Source organism: Marmota flaviventris, chromosome 2 (assembly GCF_047511675.1).
Source record: "Marmota flaviventris isolate mMarFla1 chromosome 2, mMarFla1.hap1, whole genome shotgun sequence".
Classification (NCBI taxonomy): Eukaryota; Metazoa; Chordata; class Mammalia; order Rodentia; family Sciuridae; genus Marmota; species Marmota flaviventris.
Genome location: NC_092499.1, coordinates 25711097 through 25728068, shown reverse-complemented (window position 1 = coordinate 25728068; position 16972 = coordinate 25711097). Strand labels below are relative to the sequence as shown.

Below are 16972 nucleotides of genomic sequence, written 5' to 3'. Positions count from 1 at the left end.
TGCTATAATAGAGGTGTGGACAGAGTGTGGCAGAGCATGGGGGCTTCACAGAGGTGCTGGGTAGGAAGCAGAGAGGGTTTCAGAGTAGGACATCTGGGGTTGCGTCTGCTCTGCCATTCCTCAGCCAAGTGCCCTGGGGTGGCTCACTTGTAGTCTGAGCCTGCTCATCTTCACAGTTGAAGGGATGACAACACTTCTCGACACTGCTGTGTGAACTTTGCAAGCCGTGAGGCTCTATTTCGAAAGTCATCTGTAATCCATAATGCATGAGGGTCTCGTTCACAGAGGCAAGTCCTCCTCCAGAATCTCCTTTGCTCCTTCCTGTTCACCAGCCTCTGGAATCTGCAGGTATGTGGACCTGGAGTGGAGCATGAGGCCTCTGGTGCCCCCTCCAAAAGCCACGCCAGGGTTCCTGCCTCTGCTCCCCACAGTGAATGGGAGGGTCATGTTCCAGCTCAGCTCACTCCCAGCTGCTGGGCCTTCCTGGCCCTCTGGTACCTGCAGATGCATGAACACCCTGTCTACTGACCCTGTGTGATGACGTCACTAGAAAGGCGACACCTTCTGTCACCCTCTCCCCATCACTTCTTGGAAGTGTATGGAACTAGAGGGGCCGGGGTGCTCAAGGTGGGCTCCTGAAGTTTTATTTCTTCCCAGCAGAGGGGTCAGGAGAGGTCACTGACACCCGGAGTCGACCTTCCTGGACTCTGCCACTTGCTAGCCGTGTCCCCTTGGGGAAACTACCCTTTTGCAGGTGGGATTTAGAGAGGGACCCAGAGGGTTGTCTGATGGCTGAAGCGCCAGGCTCTCAGTGTGCGGCCGAGCCCTGCGTCCATGCTAGGAGCCCTGGGAACTGGCGTTGGCATTTCAACCCTCCGTGGCGCTCCTAGCACAGTGTCTACCAAAGAGTCGGGGCAACAGGTAGGGAAGAGCCCCTTCCCCATTTTTCCGATTGACCCAGGCCAGGTGGAAGGATGTGAAGCTCTTTCTTTGGAGTGAGGGTTGCCCAAGGCGGGAGAGGCCAGGTGCCCGCAGCTTTCCGTCCCTTCTCCTGTGGTGTCCAGTAGCCGTGGCCGCTGGGACCCACTTCCTGCTGTCTGGGTGACCTGAGTGTCTCTGGCTGGAGACCTAAGCAGGCTTTCTTTGCCTTGTGGCAGCTGCCCATGCCCTGGCTCTCCAGAGAAAGGCTTGACCCAGAGGAATTTTCACAAAGGTGCCTAGAAGTGCCACAGTCCGAGCCACTTCCTCAGTTTCTGTGACTAGCCTGGCACCTCTGCCTTCCTCCTCATGACGTCTCCCAACACTACATATGGCCAGGTAGCTTCCAGCACCTTCGTGTTTGGAGCTTTTGCAGTGATCTGGTCTGTGGCCAGAGGCCTGGGCAGAACTGGGGGACGGGCAGGGAAAGTCTGAGTGATGAACCCCATTACCCTTGACATTGGGCGGCTTGTGTGATTGCTCACATCCTGCAGCATCAACCTGCGGCTTCTCTCCGAGATCTTGGCCTTGCTTCTGAGACGCCCCCCAGGAGCATAAATAGACTTTCCCTTGGGGGTGGGAATAAATTAATTCATGCAATTATAAAATAATTAAAGTACTTTCAGCCAATTCAAGTTTTGAGGAAAATCCAAAAATAACTCCTTGATTTAAATATTATTTACTAAATTAATTCTTTACTCAGCCTTTTTTTAGAGTCCCAGTTTCCCCTCCTTCCCCACTGTGAGAGCATAAAGGCGTTGCATAATTACTGAAATCACTTGTGAGTGGCAGCCTTTTTACAAGGAACAATTGAAAGACTTCCTGGTGACTTTTTCCCTACGTGGCGCTGTACGGTGTGGTTTTAGTTGCCACCTGTCCAGGATTGCCCAGGAAGATTCTTTTCTCCTCATGGTTTACCTTTACTGGACAGCTCGGGGGGAGGACCCTCAGCAATCTTTGGGACTGAGTGGAGAGGCAAGATAGCCTGACCATGGAGCACCTGTTCTAGGGCATCCGGTCACCAGGGTCTGGATCCCAGCATCACAAACTGTTGAGAAAGTGACCAAGTGCATTTTTTGGGGATTTTTTTTTTTTTTAGTACTGGGAATTGAAACTGCTGAGCCACGTCCCAGACCTTTTTAAAAATATTGTATTAGAGACAGGGTCTCACGGAGTTGCTGAGACTGGCTCTCAACTTCTGATCCTCCTGCCTTAGCCTCCCAAGCCGCTGGAATTTCAGGTGTGCACCGCTGCATTCGGCTTTTTTTTTTTAATTTTTAGTGTTTTCATTAAGTGTCATAATTATACAAAACAGTGGGTTCATTGTGACATATGCACATAACTTTGTTTGTTCCAATTCATTCCCTGATACCTCCACTCCCCCTCCCTCCTCCTCCCCTCCTCCCTCCCCGGTCCCCTTCCTTCTGATTTTTTCCTTGGGTGCCTTGCGATCACACCTGTGAGGTCATGGTGGTGTGTTCATACATGCAGACAGCATAAGTCACCTCGCCTCTTCCTCTTTTTTGTTTCACTTCATGGGTTTCCCGGGGACGAGGGCTGGAGTGCTGGCTTGGTCCACATCAAGTACCTGGCACAGCCTGAGACCTGCCACCATGCTGGAAGGGTGTTGCTCTCTGTCCTTAGGTGCCGCCGTCCTGGGGCCAAGGCCTTGTTAGGGACTCCATCATCTGTTCTTAGGCGGGGCCTTGGCTGAAGTCCATGGGAGGGGTGGGAGGGAGAGCAGCTGTCCAGGAAGGGCTTCAGGTTCCCCCGGGGCCCTCAGTGCCTCTGGGAGTTGGAGGGTGCCGGTTGCTCTTCTCTGGACAAATGGATTCCCCCAAGACTATTTAGCACAACTTTAAAACGATGTTAAGAAAAATCAACCCAGACTGAGAGTGAGCTGAGGCCCAGAGAGTGTGGTGTGGCCTTTTCAAAGTCATTCTTGGGCATCGTTCAGCCAGCCCCCTGAGGATTTTTTAACATCCAGGGACATGTACTTTTGTTTGACTTTGTAATTGACAATTCATTAAGGGCTCAGACTGAGGTTGTACATCACTGTGTAGACCTTATCCAGGAGACATGCAAATAATTTCTGTCCAGTAGAAAAGATAACCCCAAAGGTTGGTTTTTTAATGCCCCATCAGACAATAACCAGTTTGTATTTCATCCAGGAATCTTAATCTCTTGCTCCTGTTGAAATCCCCTTAGTTACCCGCTTCCTCAAAATTCTTTTTGAACCGACTGTACCATCTCTCATGCTCCCTTATTAATGACTCTTCCAATCTTTGATGCATGTTCATTGTCTGTTTGTCTGAACTGTGTTTTTAACTTCACAGTTACCCTTTGACCGTGATACTGGGTATTTTTTCCAAGTTTAAAATAAGAAATTACAGCACTAAAAACACCCCCCTGCCCAGCCACATTTGTGTGGCCTCTAGCAGGCAGAGGGCTTCCTCCTAGGGGATTGTATTTGACCTCGAATCCCAAGGTCGCTCTTTAAGGAAGTGGAGCAGATGGCTTAAATCCCACTGAACTGCTAAGAGAACTTAGACCCAGACTGAGAAGGGAGGTGACTCCTGCCCCAGGCCACCCACGCCCCAAGTGGCAGAACCAAAATGGCTCTAGGGCCCAGCTGTTGGCTTAGGCTAGTCCGTGCCCCTTTTCTGCCTCTCACATCTGTCTGTCCTTGGTGACATCTGGTTAAAATGACCACCACCAGCAGACCCTCAGAGGGGGAGACACCAAGGAGGCAGCTGGACGGGTGTATTGACATGGGCAGGGCCACTCTGGGGGCTGCGCTTGTGTGTCTGAGGACAGCAATGGCAGTGCCCCCTTATCCAGCAGCCGCGGTGGCCCAGTCCTCGTAGACAGCACCCCCCCCCCCACAGCCCCAGGGGCCATCTTTCAGTGTAGTAATAAGGGGCCCAGAGCGATTAGCAATATTTTAGAAAGCTTAAGGGATATCATACATCTCCTAGTGACAGGTCTGCCCAGACTAAATGAAATGTCATTTCTCTGCTTTTTGGCTGAAATTCCGTCAGCTCAGTCTGGTGGCGCTGCTTATCTTGGACCGATCAGGAGCCCCGATTGGACCTTTCTATGCGTCCTTGACAAATAAAAATGAATGATTACTTAATAAATGCAATCGGTTTGGCAGATACAGTGTGGCTTCTGGAAGCCCGGCGGCAGAAGCTCCAAGCAGCCCAACAATAGGGGTTCTTGGTGGCACAGAGATGGGGACTTGCTGACTGAGGTCCTTCTCCTGGGAAACAGAGAATGGTGGCCCTGGGACCTCTGGCATCTCAGCCTGTCTGGGAACCTGACCTGAGGCAGAGTTCTGCTGGTGTGAATGGACACTGAGTCCTGGGGTGTCCCTTGCTCCCAAGGAAAAGGCCAGATGGAGAGCTGGCGTGGCAATAGGGCAGGAGTCTTGAACATCTTCCTCTCTTCAAAGGTGTGATGAAACCGGGTCCATCTCCCTCCAGGAGCGCTCTGAGGCACCAGTAGCAGCAATCACAGAGGCAACTGGGAGAGGTCGCTAGGTCACAGGCACTGTGACATCTCCTTTGCCTCCAGATAGCACTATTGCTATTTCCATTTACTGAAGCTGAGCGTATCAGCAGCTTGTTGAAGACCCCAGAGCTCAGTTGAGAAGTGCAGAAGTAGGTGTGGGCCACACAGGAGGTGTGGGCTTTCTAGAAGGCGGTGGGGTTGAGTCCTGGCTCTGCTCTTGTCAGCTGTGGCCGAGGCCGAGTGAACCTCCCTGACTCACTCTGATTCTAGCCTCCACCCCCTGGGGCTCTGAATAAGGACATTGGCTATTGTTCCTAAAGTACGGATTTTTCTTGATCGGTTAATGTAGTGCTCCTTGTAATTGATTGGGTTTCAGAGGAGATTAATGAGGTTAGGATAAGCATTCAAGGTGGGAACCACAGCATCTCAGAAAGCCACCAAGAGGTGAGGGTCTCGCTTACCTTGAACTCAGGGCCTTAGAGTCAATCACATGTTTGGTGCTATTATAAGCAAGTGCGTACATAACAGAGCCAGTTTATGGTATGCAAATGATGCCTCCATATAATAAAGCTGTTTAACAAAACAGAGCCCCTCCCTGCTGTCTTGGAGTTTAGGATGGCGGGCTAAGTGGTCATTAATCAAATAATCACACAAATAATTGCTAGTACCATGAAACTAAATCACAGCAACCTAGGAGTATATGGCAAGAGAACCTCTTCTAGCCTGGGAGGTTGGGAAAGGTTTCCCCAGGGAGGCAATGCTGACCCAAGTGGGCAAGAAGAGAAAGCCTGAACCTGATGATGTGGTGGTGGCAGGAATGCTTCTGGAAGTGGTAATAGCTCGTGCAAAGGCCCTGGGGTAGGAAAGCACAGGGGTCAGTGGAGAAGAGAAAGCATGGATGATTGATGTGTGCAAGAGGAGACCGTGGAGAGAGGCTGGGCTTGGTGGTACAGGACTTGACTTTGTAGGTTGAGGAAAGAGCCTAATCCTGTGCTCCCAACTTATGAGCCCTAGCTCCTGTTCTCTGGTTGGGATATGTTTGTTGATGACCATGGGGTCCAGCTGAGGCTGAGTGGAATGCCAAGGGCAGCTGGTGTCCTCGGGTGCCAGCTCTCTGCTGGAGCGTGTCTCTCTCCCCTGGAAACCTGTCCACAAGACATCTCGGGGGCCCGGGTCTGACTCTATTCAGCAACCGTTCCCTAGCTGCAAAGAGGCTTTTAGCTTTAATAAAAACGGGAGTAGAGATAAGAAGTCTGCCTCTGCAGGGAGAGCACCAGTGACAGGATGATTTAAATGGCCTCTCCAGCGTCATTTCTTCTGTGCAGACATCATAAATCAGATTAGCACTGGGCGCTGGGGAGGGAGGGCAGCGGGGAGAGGCCTGGACACTGGGTCTGTCTGGGACCGGCCCAGCACCAACGGGGCAGCCCCCAAATGGGGTGCCGAGTCATCTGTTGCTGATCCTCGGCCCCCAGCCCTGTTCTTTGGCAAAGGGACGGTGGGTGGGCGAGCTCTCCCAGCCCAGCTTCTCACCCCTTCTCAGCTTTGGGGAGGGAAGCAAGAGGGGCTGATGAGAGAGCAGGAGGGTGGCGGGCCGTGTGGGGGGTGGAGCACAACAGCCCTGGACAAAGCAGAAGCAGCCCCTGTCCTCCATGACCATGCGTGGAGATCACCTTGGGGACTTTAAGAAAACACTGGTGCTCAGTACCATCCTGGTACCGTCCGCAGCATTTCTGAGCTCCAGGTGGCTCTAATGGGTGGAGGAGTGAAGAAGGGTTGGATCAGAGTGTAGTTGTGTCTTAAATGCAAGAACCAGACCATCTCAAATCATGACCTCCAGCACCTCCGCTCAGGCCTACCCAGGCCTTTGGGTCTCTCTTGAAATGAGCAGATTGAGGGACCAGAGGGGAGCTCCCTGAGATGGGCGAGAATGGAGCTGGACTCCCATGTGCCTCCCTTCCCTTTCAGATCTCCTGCCACCTGGGCAAGATGTACAGCGAGATGATCTTTGTCAATGGCTTCGTGCACTGCGATCCCCACCCGGGCAACGTGCTGGTGCGGAAGCATCCGGACACCGGCAAGGCAGAGGTCGTCCTGCTGGACCACGGTCTCTACCAGGTGGGAGAAGCCTTCCCACCCAGCCCCAGGGCGTCTGCTGCCTGGGGCCAGAGCTGGCTGACATTCCCCACCAGTCACAGAACTGGGAAGCCATTGGTCAAGGTAGCAGGGTGGGGGGCCCTCCCTCCCCCAGGAACCGTCATTTTATGCACATTACTGTCCTGAGAGCTCTGTGAGGTCCGTCACACCTCCTTTACAGACGGTCGGTTGTGAGGAGTAGATAGAAAGGTGCTTGTGCCTGTGACTCTGTCTCCAGGGGACTGCAGGCCCAGGCAGGCCTGAGCGGTGAACTGCCCGGTGCGGGACCCGGGGCTTCTGGGGAAGGGTAGCTGCACCTTCAGCCCCAGGGAGGGTGGAAGATGTGGTGGAAAGGGCGGCGCGGAGCTGACGGAGCTGGTGGTGCAGACTTCACTCTCTAAGATCAGGAGAGTGCTGCTCTCACCCAGAATTAAGGGAACCCCCAGCATCATGTCAGAGAGGACATTTCCCCAGGCAGATGTGACCTAGACAATGAGGACTTTGTTCTCCCCATAACAAGAAGCCTGGAAGGGGATGCGTCTAGGTGAACCGTGGGCTTCTGCTTGGAAGTTGGGAAGTTCACTGCCCGTCTGGGTCTCCAGGCCTGGATTGATTCCTTGGGGATAGTCCTGGGGAGTTTCTGCAGTGGTCTTCTGTCCCAGTGGCCCCTGGGGCCCTGATGCTGCATCCCAGAATCTTGGCTTCCTCTGAAAGGCTTCATGAAGTAGGATACGTCGTGTTAAGTTAGGCTAGCCTTGGTCACGAGGAATCCTGAAATGAACAACGGCCCAGACACAAGAGAAGTTTGATTGTAGTTTTGGGAGCGGCAGAGTCAGCAGGGTCCTGTCCCCTGGGTCTCCCTGGAGGATGCAGCTCTCAGCCAGTAGCAGGGGAGAGGACTCAGAGTACATGCATGGGAAAGTTCTGGGGGACATACAGCTTCTGCCACATTGTGACAGTCAGGCAGAGGACCACATCTAGCTTCAAAGGAGGTTGGGAAACTAGCTTGTCCCTGAGAAGAAGAGGAGAGGATAGGTTTTGGTGGGGGATTAGCAACCTCTGCCACTCCTGAGTGATTCCAAGTGTTGTCAAATACAGGTTGAGCCTGCCTAATGTGAAATCCAAAATGCTTTCAAACTCCAAGCTTTTCAAGTGCCATGACACTGAGTGGAAAATTCCATGCCATGAGATTTTGTTTCATGCACAAAATTACTAAGCATGTTTTATAAAATCACCTTTAGACTTATGTGTATAAAGTACATGTGAGACATGAAGGAATTTTCTGTTTGGATTTGGGTCTCCTCCCCAAGATACTATGTCTATGCAAATATTCCAAAATCTGGAAGCATCCGAAAATCGAAAATACTTCCCGGCCCAAGCATTTCAGATAAGGGATAGTCAACCTAGAGGAGCATTGAACTTGGGCCTTCAAGGATGGCTGGACTTCAGGAGAGAAGCAGGCATCATGGGGAGCCGTGGCAAGCACCAGCCAGGGGGTTAGGCCTTTGGTGGGGAGACTCAGGTCCCACCACCACGGTCCCCGCCACAGGTGCTCACGGAGGAGTTCCGCCTGGACTACTGTCACCTGTGGCAGTCTCTGATCTGGATGGACATGGAGGGGGTGAAGAAGTATAGCCAGCGCCTGGGGGCTGGGGATCTCTACCCCTTGTTTGCCTGCATGCTGACAGCCCGGTCCTGGGACTCGGTCAACAGGGGCATCAGCCAAGCGCCAGTCACTTCCTCCGAGGTAGGTGGCCCCTCCTGGCCCCCCTTCCTCCCCTTCCAAGCCAGGGTCTTGGGGAGGAAGACCCGGGGAGCTTGTGTGTATGTCGGGAGGAGAATGAACTAGATGAGAAGCAGGAGGGGGAAGAGACAGTGTCCCTGTATGGAGGAGGGTCAGGGGAAGACATCTCACTGCCTGCCGCAGGCCCTATCAGCCTGGAGGAGAAACAAGGTCATGTGACTGCAATACCCAGACTCTTGTGCTTTAGCTTTGACTGGCTCACATGAGATTTTTAGGCTTCCTCCAACTTCTCCCCCAAGACTCTGGGCCTCCTCAGGAACTGTCTCCTTCCTAACTCTCTTCTGCTGTCCTTGTCCTTCCAGGCTGCATGGTCGGGAAGGCCCTTCACTTCCCCGTGTGGTACTCAAGCAGCCCTGCTCACCCTGTTGACCTGCAGACTCTTTAGTGAAACAGCTTCTTCTGTTCCTTATCCGTTGCTCCTTTCTCCATGGGCCTAGACAGGGTCACGTGGGTCTGACTCGGAGACAGATCCTAGGAACACCTTCTCCCCACACTCCTGCTCACCTCTGCCCGCCCGGCAGCTCTCCAGGGCAGGAGACCTCTCCCTGTCTCCTGGCATTGACTTCTGTCTGTCCCTTCTGTCAGTTCCCAGGCCCATTCGTGCTGGCCTGAATCTCGGTGATGGACAGATTTGAACTCCAGCTGAGGCCTCTGCTCACTGCAGGGGACAGGGTACCAATCATGATGTCGGAAAGCCTGGGCTTAGGTTCTGGCACCTCCTTTTCCTGATGTCATGACCTGGGGTGTTCTTGTCATCCCTCTGGGCCTCAGGGGCCTCCCCTGCAAGCTGCTTTGTGGTAGGTAGGTGGCTGGATCCAGAGTCTCAGATGATATCTCCAAGTGTCCATTTCTTCATCTCTTGGCTGCACTTTCCTCCAAGTTGACATCGTTCTCCAGCAAGTTGGTGGCAAAGATGACCACCTGCTCTTCTCGGCCCCACAGTCCATCTCAGAAGAGAGACAGTCTCCTTCTTTTGTAAAACAGGGACAGTAGGACTGATGATTCTGATTTACTAATTGTGCATATAGGGCGTCTACCAACAGTCCCTGAAGTTCATTCATTCTACAAGCATTTGTTTTTGCCGGATCCTGGGCTCGGCACTGAGGATGCTGTGACCTACGGGCAGACGGGCCTTTTGTGTAATTTCCAGTTTGGTTGCGAGAGACAGACGGTAAACAAGTGAACAAATAAGTAAGAGGAATAATTGCAGGTTATGGGCATCGTGGAGGAAATAAGCAGGACCATATCTGCAAAGGGAGTTGAGGTGCTCAGAGACGACCTTGACGAGGACATTGGAGCTAAGGCACAGAGGGCAAGAAGGGCAGCAGCACCAGGAAGAGATTGAAGGAAGCATTTGTAGTACACTAAGGCACAGGGGTAGGAGACTTTTGGTAGGGTCCAGCGTGTGGGGAGGAGGCTGGTGGGATGGGAAGAATTTGTAGTGCTGGCTGGAAGAGCATCCCATGGGCCTTATAAGCCACAGAGGGAAGTTCAGATTCATTCTCAGCATAAAGCAAAGCCTTGGATGGGCTTTAAACAGAAGCAGATGCTCAGACCTGCTACTTTTAAGTGTCTCTCTAAAGTGGGGTGAGATGAGCCCTGGGCCATTGGTTAGGAGGTCAGGCCAGGCCTCCAGGTGGAGGTGAGGGGTCAGACCACGCTGATGGTAACAAAGATAGAGACTAGAGGCGGAGGTGGAGGAGAGGGAGAGGAGGAGTCAAGGTTGCAGCGTTCTAAGGGGGGAGCGGCTGCTGCTCCTAGAAGCAGGGGAAACTTTGGAAAGGGCATGTTTGGGGCAGGACTAGTCACTGGTTCTCTTGAGCAGATAGGGATGTCCTGGGAAGTGAAGACCGCAGCTCAATGAAGAGGTCCTGTTGGGCTATCCTTTGTGAGGCCTTAGCCTGTAGATGATACTTAAAGCCACAGTGCTGAATGAGGTCTTGTGGCCCAGGTAGGTATGCAGTGGAGGACATGCATATTCATTAACTAAGATGGAATTTTGTGTTTACATTCTTATGACTTCATAAAGACCAGTTGAAAAGCTAGTACTTTGAAGAAGCCAAACCTCCAGGAAGCCTTTCCTTACCCTCTTCATAGAAAGTCACCCATCCATACTTGAATCACTCTAGGGCATGTGGCTCACTGTCCCTTGCAGAGTAGTTACCTGTCTGTCCATCTTCACTGTCTAATTACAGGGAGGGGTCTTGTCTTGCACATCTTTTTATAAGGTCCCTGCAGTCTAGATCTAGCAGACAGGTGTTCGTGTAGGTTCTAGAGACCCTGACTCTAACTGCTCATTTGGACATGAACCCAGACAGACTGAGGGCGAACTGAGCCGGGTCAAACCAGCCCAGCCTTGCCTCTGAGATCTCCAGGCTCTTTCTGAAGCCTGTGTCATTCAGAATTAAGGGAACCCCCAGCATTGGATCAGGGAGGATGTTTTTCCCAACAAAATATAGCCTTTGTTCTCTTCATCACAAAAAGCCTGGAGAGAGGCAGGTCCAGGTTGGTTAACTCAGCAGATCAACAGCCTGGGCACTCTGGGCTTGTTCCTGAGATTTTCTGGGCTTTTTTCCCATGATTCCAGGATGGCCGGGGCAGTTCCAAGCTTCACATCTTCATTCAGTGGTGGCCTCAGGCAGGAACCAGGGGCTGTTTCCTCTCATGTATCATTTCTGAAGGGCAAGAAACCCTTTCCCAGAAGTCCCCCAGCTGACTTGTCCTGTATCTCTTTGGCCAAAATTGTGTCATGTGTCCCTGCCTCAACCAGTCACTTGGTGAGGGAATGAGTACTCAGAGCCAGCTTTGGCTGAGAGCAGTCAAGATACTCGCTCACCCCCAGGGCTAGCAAAGGACTCTGAGCCCCAGAAGAGCAGGACCCAAATGAACAAATTTTATTTTATTTTTTTTTAACAAAGGACAGTGGGGGAATGGCTGCTCGGTAGGCACCCAACTAGGTCTATTCCAGACACCTACCATTAAGCTGTGGGTACCCAAGTCGGCAGGCTCTGCTGCTCTGAGATCTACCCCTGGGAGGTATCCTCGGGTGAATGGGGCTGTGCTCCCAGTGGGGAGCCAGGTCTCCATCTGGCCTTAGCACTCAGGCAGGGCCATCTGCAGCTATGGCAATGCCCAGCCTCTTGGTGTCTGGCTGCCGTGGAGACGTCCCAGTGTGCTAGCTCAGTGACGTGATCATCAGCAGTGTTGTCAGGCTTCTGAAGGCACCGGGACTCTGTCTCAGCTGCAGAAAGCAGTGGGGGAAAGGTCTTTTGACAAGACTGCTGGGCCGTTGTTAGGACTCAGTGGCTCCAAGCGCTTTTCTGTGCCTTGTCTCTGATGACCCTCTCCATGTAGCTGGGTCACATGCCTCTCCCCCTCCGTCCCGCACAGAGGGTAGTAGCATGCCCAGTTTTGGGGTGAGGACCCTGAGTGGAAGGAGATCCAGGACTGCTTGAAGGCCTGCAGTCCTGCAGCGAGGTGGGCAGGGAGCGTGGCCCGGTGGGGAGGGCGTGGGCTCCGGAGTCAGGTGGAATCCTGGTGGAATCCTGACCCACCACTTACCAGCTATGTATGCACTCTGAGAAGGTCCCTTGACTTCTCAGTGCCTCCGTTTCTTCCTGCCTTTCTTTCCATTTATTTTGCCAGGGGATGGAATCCAGGGCCTTGCACATGCTAGGCAAGGGCTCCATCCCTGAGCACCATCCCCAACCCCGTATCCTCACCTTTAACGGAGATAATACACGCAACATGATAGACTTGTTATGAGGGTTAAATAAATTAATGCATGTGACATTTTCAGAGTTCCTGGCCTTTCCAAGGCATGGTGGTCGTCACCACACTCGTCGCCTTCATCATTTTCCTGGAGACTGCTGAAGGGCCAGAGCCAATCTGTCATGCCCAGGATTGTAGGCAGTTACTCACCTATATTTTGGTAGAGCTCAGTGACAGAGAAAGGAGGGACGCCGGGCCCCAACTTAAACACCAGATGGTGAGGGCCGTGGGATGGCCCTGGACCCCACTCTGGGCAATGTGGGATAAGACTGACTACAGCGCAGGACACAGTGACCCACAGGGGGACGTGGCTGGCGGGTGGATCTGGTGGGGTGCAGGTTATGGGGCAGGACTTGGGGGCTGGGTTGGAGTCAGGAGCTCAGACCTATGGGTAGGTCAACCTGTGCTTGGCTGGCGGGGGACATGGCTTGACTTTCAGGGCTTCTGGTAGGCCTGCCCTGAAATGGGTGGCAGAGCCTTGGAGAGTCCCTTAGCTCTTCCGAGTGTGCTCCTGAGCTGCATTAGTGCTTGTCTAGGGGCTGGGCTGGGCCTCTGGTCTCTGTGGTCAGGCTGTGGAGCTGTGGGGCATCTCTTTGAGGAGGGCTGTGCTGGAAGCTTCTGCCTGGAGCTTCCTTGAAGCCCCTCTGGTCACAGACTGCCCAGACTTTTGCCACCCGGGCTCCACTTCCCCTCTGACCGTCCACTTCTGTCTCCCTGTTGCTGCCCCAGGACTTAGAGATCCGCAACAACGCCGCCAACTACCTCCCCCAGATCAGCCAGCTCCTCAACCACGTGCCGCGCCAGATGCTGCTCATCTTCAAGACCAATGACCTGCTGCGCAGCATTGAGGCCACCCTGGGCACCTGTGCCTCTGCCAGCTCCTTCCTCAACATGTCACGGTGCTGTGTCCGGGCGCTAGCCAAGTGAGTGTGGGCCCTGCTTCTGGTCCCCTCTCAGCTCCCAGCCTGCCCAGGGCTCTGCCCAGAGCTCCTGCTTGCCTCTGCTACTCCCACAGTCCATGGGCGCCATCTGCATTTCCCAATCTCCACTTCTCCATGCCGGGGGAGCTGGGGTTAGAAAACAGCTCTAGTGAACTGGCAGGTGCCCTGGGTCCATGTCTTTGGGTCTCCCAGAGAATCACTTGTATTTATGAAAGGATGGATTCTAGGACGTCATCTTCCCAGTCCAGCTTTCTAGATGATTCTTGCCTTCACTGAAGTTTGAAAGGTTTTGGGGAGTCTCAGCCCTTTCCAGATGCCCCTGGGCTTGGGGTCGGAAAGTCCTGGTGTGACCCAATCTCTAGCTGGTCCTGGGACTTGGCTGTCTGTGATTGGCCCAGCAGGTAGGCCAGTGGCTCTTCTTCCTGCAGAGTGGCTGGCCAGCAGGCTGTACTCCTAGAGTTTCAGGCCTTTTAGTTGTCTCAGTGCCTTTGGGGTGCTGGTGAGGAAGGGAGGGTGCTTTCTCAGGGAGCTCATTCCAGAGGAACAAGGACTGTGGCCTCCCGTGGGGTGGGGTGGAATACCTTGGAAGGAACGTGCCCTCGTGGAATGTTCTCACTGGCTTGGGGTCCAGTCCTAGCCCATCTCTCCTGGGCAGGAAATGGTTCCTTCTGGGAAACCACTCGGATTTGACCACATATATCATGTACCTTCTATCAGATATCAAATTAGATCACAGCAAAATATACTGCACACTGAAAGAGATGGCCATGATGTATTCTTCCTCCGAGGGCTTGGGAAGTCAGGTCTTGAACAGGTCATCGTCATAAACACCACTTTTTATTGTGTCCTTTGTTGGTACAGAAGGGATGGAGCTGGGGTAATGTGTAATGGCCTCAGCCTCCCTGGACATGACCAGGTTTTCAAGTGACTCTTGTCCTGAGAAAGTTTGGAAAAGCTTTCAGCATATTTGAGCTTGGGGAATTCTGGGTTGGCATATATTTACTATACTTTTGGGAAAAGAAGTGTTGGAATATTCCACCCAGTGAGCCTCTCCGACCTCTGATGCCCTGTGAAACAGCTGCTTTTCCTTACCCCACTTATTTGAGAAACTGCTTTGGCGTGTTTGAGGTCCTCTGACCCTGTGGTCGGGCAGTGGCATGATCAGGTACCCAAGAGTAGTCCCCAGGGGCAGGGGCTGGTGCGTTGGCCAAAGCCACCGTCTCTTTTTTTTCTCAGTTGTACTGAGCTAGTGTCCTGACCGCTTATCTCTCCTTTCTTGCCCTTCCTCCAGGCACAACAAGAAGAATGCCTGTTCGTTCTTCAGAAGGACCCAGATCTCTCTCAGCGAGGCCTTTAACTTGTGGCAGATCAGCCTTCACGAACTCCTGCTGCGTGTGAAGGGGCTGAGGCTGCCCCGCTGGGTCTCGGCCCTGTTTTGCTGGCTCTTTCCTGTTTCACTTTGAGCTACTCCTTAACTCCTGCCCCTTCCTGATGGATTTCCACTCCTGTCTTTCATGCATTCCCTGACTCCACCCACCTTCTCTTCCCCATAGTGGTCAGGAGTCCCGGGGTCCCTCATGGCCTGTGGCACCATCATGCTTCACCTTTGGAATCCCTGTGCCCATATTTGTCTCAGGTACTGTGGACGAGGTTTCTGTCCTTCCCCAGGGAGAAGATGCAGTAGCCTACTTCCCACTGCTGGTGTGTCCACTGGCTGGATGCCACCCCCATTCCTGGTCACCCATTCTATTTTCAGGATGGACCACACGTGCACGGAGAGCACATTTAACTCGTAGGAAGTTTGATTTTGTCGGAGGTGAGCGTGGTCCCTGATCCCGAGGGAGAACAGGCTCCCTCTCCTTGCCATGTCACTCCCCAGAGGTGCCATCTGAGTGTGTCACTGCTGCCACGGTGACCCTGTTGGTGTTTTATGTATCGTGTTTCAGTAAATCCCTCTCAAGTTTGCAGGGTTGTCTGTCCTAACTCACTGGCTCCCGCCCGGCCACATGCCCGTTCAGACTGTGTCCCTGGCCCTTGCCACGCCACTTAGAGCAGCTCTAGGAAGACCTGGGGAGATGAAGTCAGAGTTGGTTGGTGGCATTTTTATTCCACACTGGCCAGTAGTGGACTTGAATGCCAAGTGCCAAGAGGGTCTTCCACTTGGTGTCCTCCCTTGTGATCCTTCCGAGCTGGAAGAAGCCTTTTCCTCTCTGGGGCCACTTCCTGCTTCTTGGCAGCTTCTCCTTCCATCCAAGTCTCTGAGGCCTTGATTGGAGGAGGTCAGCAGCTCAGAGCTCAGCGGAAGCCTCAGGCTGTTTTCCGTGGGTTCTCACCTCATTCCCTGGGACCTGGGCCACCTGTCTTACCCTCTGATTCTCTTTTGGTGACCCCAGCTTCAGGGGTGCGCTTGCACCTGGTCTTCCCAGTCCTTCTGAAGATGCTGGTCCTGTTCCTGTCCCTGGCTGGGCTTCCCCTCCGAACCCCCCGAGGCACCTGTTGAATTGTTTCTACCTGTCGCCTGCACCTCCCCCCAGCTCCATCATCTACTCCTCTGTTTGGGACACCCCTGCTCTAACTCCTGTGGCCACATGGTCTCCAGGTCCCTGAGACCTCAGATCTGGCAGGCCCCCGCCCCCTGAGCACCCATGTACACAGATGTCGATTGTATCTGGGTCTCTCTGATCTTACTCCTTCCTAATCACAGGGGTGAAAATCCCTGAGCCCGAGTCTCACTTTCTGTTCCCTTTATTTATAAGACAACAAGCAGATTTTCTAGTGATCAGAGATGACTGCGCTCCTTTTATTTCCTAAAAGAATTGATTGTTCTTAGTGACCAGTTGGATGAACCCAGGGGCCTATGAGAATAATTTGCAAGATCTGTTATTAATCACAAAGAATGTGTGCTGCATATTCTGTTTTGTGGTGTCTTTTATAGCCACTGAAGTAAATAGAAGTGTCCTTTCTGTTCAAGGTCATGGGCATTTGCTTTTCTCTTTTGTTTTAGTGGTTGGCTTCCTCTGCACTGGGACCTAGAATATCTGCCTGTGGCCAGTGGGCCCAGACCCACACATTTCTCTGGGAAGAGCAGAGAGGCAAGGAGAGTTGGAGGTACAGGACAGCTTGAAAACAGTAGAGCAGCAGACTGTTGAGTGCTCTCCACGTGCAAAAGGCCATGACAGGCTCTGTAAATACATTGCATCATTGAATTGTCCCATCAGCTCTCAGATGGAGCGTCATTACCCTCAGTGGTGGGAGCCAAGGATCAGAGAGGTTTAGTAGTTGCCTATAGCCACATAGTTTTCCTGTTTAATTCTACAGATAAAGCTTATCCTTGCTCCTTAAGCTGTCTTGGGGGTGTGAGTTGTGCCTTCCAGATCTGTGCCTAGCACGTAGATATCCTGGCTTACAGCGGGTGCACCATCAGGAGAGTGCAGACACAGAGAGTCTCAGCACAGTTTATTATTTTCAGGGATGTTGAAATCTGTGCATTTGAAAAGCCACACATGTACTCCTCCTGCCTGAGGCACTGCCTTGGTGGCCAGGTTCAATCCTGAGCGTTTGTCGTCCACTCCCAGGATCAGAGGTGGCCTGTTCCTGCATTGCAGTCTGTTTAGGGCCCTTCTGCCACAGCTGGGGAGCTCTGAAAATGTGTCTAACGGCATCTCAGAAAACAAACCATCTCCAGGAGGCACACAGGCAAATCTTGGGGGGCAGGACTGTAGGGAGATTTGGAATGACCCTTTGCAGAGGCAAATGTGACAGGAATGATACCTGAATAGAGAGTGGCCCAGGAGGGTAAAGCACGAGCAGGATCTGAGCGGGGCGTTGG

General features: G+C 52.8%; 1 protein-coding gene across 4 annotated transcripts in view; it reads left to right on the top strand.

Moving 5' to 3' along the window:
* The window catches only part of Adck1 (aarF domain containing kinase 1), a 113857-nt gene extending 97744 nt beyond the window's left edge, over nucleotides 1-16113 (top strand). For all 4 annotated transcript variants that reach the window (XM_071607635.1, XM_027931719.3, XM_071607636.1 and 1 more), the window contains 4 exons: nucleotides 6460-6609; nucleotides 8177-8374; nucleotides 12932-13125; nucleotides 14435-16113. In XM_071607635.1, coding sequence (XP_071463736.1) covers nucleotides 6460-6609; nucleotides 8177-8374; nucleotides 12932-13125; nucleotides 14435-14606 — 714 coding nt within the window. In that variant the 3' untranslated portion in view covers nucleotides 14607-16113. The remainder of the gene's footprint in view (nucleotides 1-6459; nucleotides 6610-8176; nucleotides 8375-12931; nucleotides 13126-14434) is intronic.
* Nucleotides 16114-16972: the final 859 nt, after the last annotated feature.